This window comes from Cyprinodon variegatus, unplaced genomic scaffold, assembly GCF_000732505.1.
Source record: "Cyprinodon variegatus isolate N-32 unplaced genomic scaffold, C_variegatus-1.0 Scaffold329, whole genome shotgun sequence".
Taxonomy (NCBI): Eukaryota; Metazoa; Chordata; class Actinopteri; order Cyprinodontiformes; family Cyprinodontidae; genus Cyprinodon; species Cyprinodon variegatus.
Genome location: NW_015150782.1, coordinates 681,805 through 683,663, shown reverse-complemented (window position 1 = coordinate 683,663; position 1,859 = coordinate 681,805). Strand labels below are relative to the sequence as shown.

Sequence of the window (1,859 nt, the reverse complement as noted above, 5' to 3'; positions counted from 1 at the left end):
GAGTTCATTATCTGACGCATGCAGATACACACCAGGAACCTGGAAACTTACTGAATTACAAAAAACATTTAAAAAAACAAACATGTTTCATTGATATTAGGAATTATATTTATCAAACATTATACTGGGCAAGTAAAAATTGTTTCTGGGCAAATGAAATATGAAAGTCACTTCCTTAACATCAACCCCTGCTTCGCATCCCATTGCAAATGAGATAATAGCACACAATGCATGTATGCGATGCATTCTCAAAAAATGTGTAATTAAACCGCTCTGCGCTGGATTTTTCTTCCGCTCCGCTCCACCGCTCGCTCCATGCTCTGCATCACACACCATAAACCTGCTCTAGACCAACTCCTTTCTATTTGCCATTGACCAGGAAAACAAATATCCTCCTTTAACTCATTTGCACACACAGTATTATTGCACAGCGTGACATCAGAGCTACTCTTCATCACAGGAAGGAAGAGGTAAAGCAGACTGGAAGGACTTACTTGGAAAGGGAAACTCCTCCTGCTTTCCCAATGAGCTCCTCGTGGCGAAGGACGGCGTCATTCCACGGAACGTCCAGAAATTTCAGCAGCGTCCGCATCCATTTTTCAGGATGGAGGACCAGCTGTTCATAGTGCACGGGCAGGCATTTGTCGGCCGCCTCCATGCACTGAGTGTACATGGTTTCTATGGCTCGGTTCCACTTGGTCAGGCAGTCCCGGTAGCTGCCCAGGTCAAAGCCTGCAATGGTCACTTTCCGGGAGATCATGGAATGAACCGACGCCCTCCCGTCACGAATCATCAGCACAAACTTGGCACGTGGAAAAATCTTGGCCAGGTAGGACAGCGACTTGAGCGCAAAGGGGTCCTTATTGCAAAGGAACCTGGCCGGCTCGCCGTGTTTGACGATGATCTCCAGCAGGAAGGCCTGCATGGCGGCGTCCAGCACCTCGTCCGTCACACCCGCCTCATCCAGCCGCATCTTCTCCCGCCCCGAACGGCTCCACATCTGCTTCATGGCCAAGATACGCGGGATGACGCGAGTCTCCTCCCCGCAGCGCACCTCGGGGTGCGCATCCAGCATGGCCCTCATCAGCGTGGTCCCGCTCCGCGGCACGCCGCCTATGAAGATCAGCGGCATGTCTTTGCTGTAGACGAAAGGTGTGCTGAGGTTGTGGCCCGTCCGCAGCGTGGACAGAGGCAGGACTGGGTGGCTGCGCTCCTCAAAACGATGGTGACACTCCATGGCATGCCTGCCAAGGTAGAAGACGGTGACGGAGCTGATGACCAGACAGGCCAGCAGCAGGTTGTGTTTCAGCTTTCCGATCATAACTCAGATCTCTGACACGACGATAGCACCTTCAGGGGCCGCTTAGGGGAGAGGCGGAGAGCAAAGAACTGAAGGGTAGCGAAGGCTCCCGCCCTCTACAGCCGTCTGCTTGGAAGCCAGCCTGGATGAAGCTCCTTGGTCCACAGCAGGTGTCGAGTCCACAGCTCCATCAGGCCTGCGGAGGTACAACCAAAAGAGCAGTTTAGAAGCAACGGACTGATCCCTGAAACAGAAATCAGTCTTCTGTAGCTGAAAAATCAGATTTTTTAACCAGTCAGTGAACAGCACCCAGCTAAATGCTACCAGTAACTTTAACAGAGACCAGCAGGAGGATCCTCCTCCGGTTCCACCGTCAGTCCGATATATTCAGGCAAAGTTCTCCCTCTTCCTCAGGAACCCCCCCGCTGAACAAACAGGCGCCCTTCCACTATAGAACTGAAGAACTGAACTAGAGACTGACACGGGAGTGGATTTTCACTCCTGTCCCGTCCCACTCCTACAGAAAAAAATTTTGTCCGTCCCGATCCAGAGTAGAAAT

The 1,859-nt window shown here is 51.7% G+C and overlaps 1 protein-coding gene across 1 annotated transcript in view; it reads right to left on the bottom strand.

Annotated features, from left to right (window-relative positions):
- LOC107091218 (protein-tyrosine sulfotransferase 1) overlaps window positions 1-1,859 on the bottom strand; it is a 44,552-nt gene that overhangs the window by 34,227 nt on the left and 8,466 nt on the right. Inside the window, exon 2 of the mRNA XM_015385014.1 lies at window positions 495-1,496. Within this exon, the coding sequence (XP_015240500.1) occupies window positions 495-1,321 (827 nt within the window). The 5' untranslated portion in view covers window positions 1,322-1,496. The remainder of the gene's footprint in view (window positions 1-494; window positions 1,497-1,859) is intronic.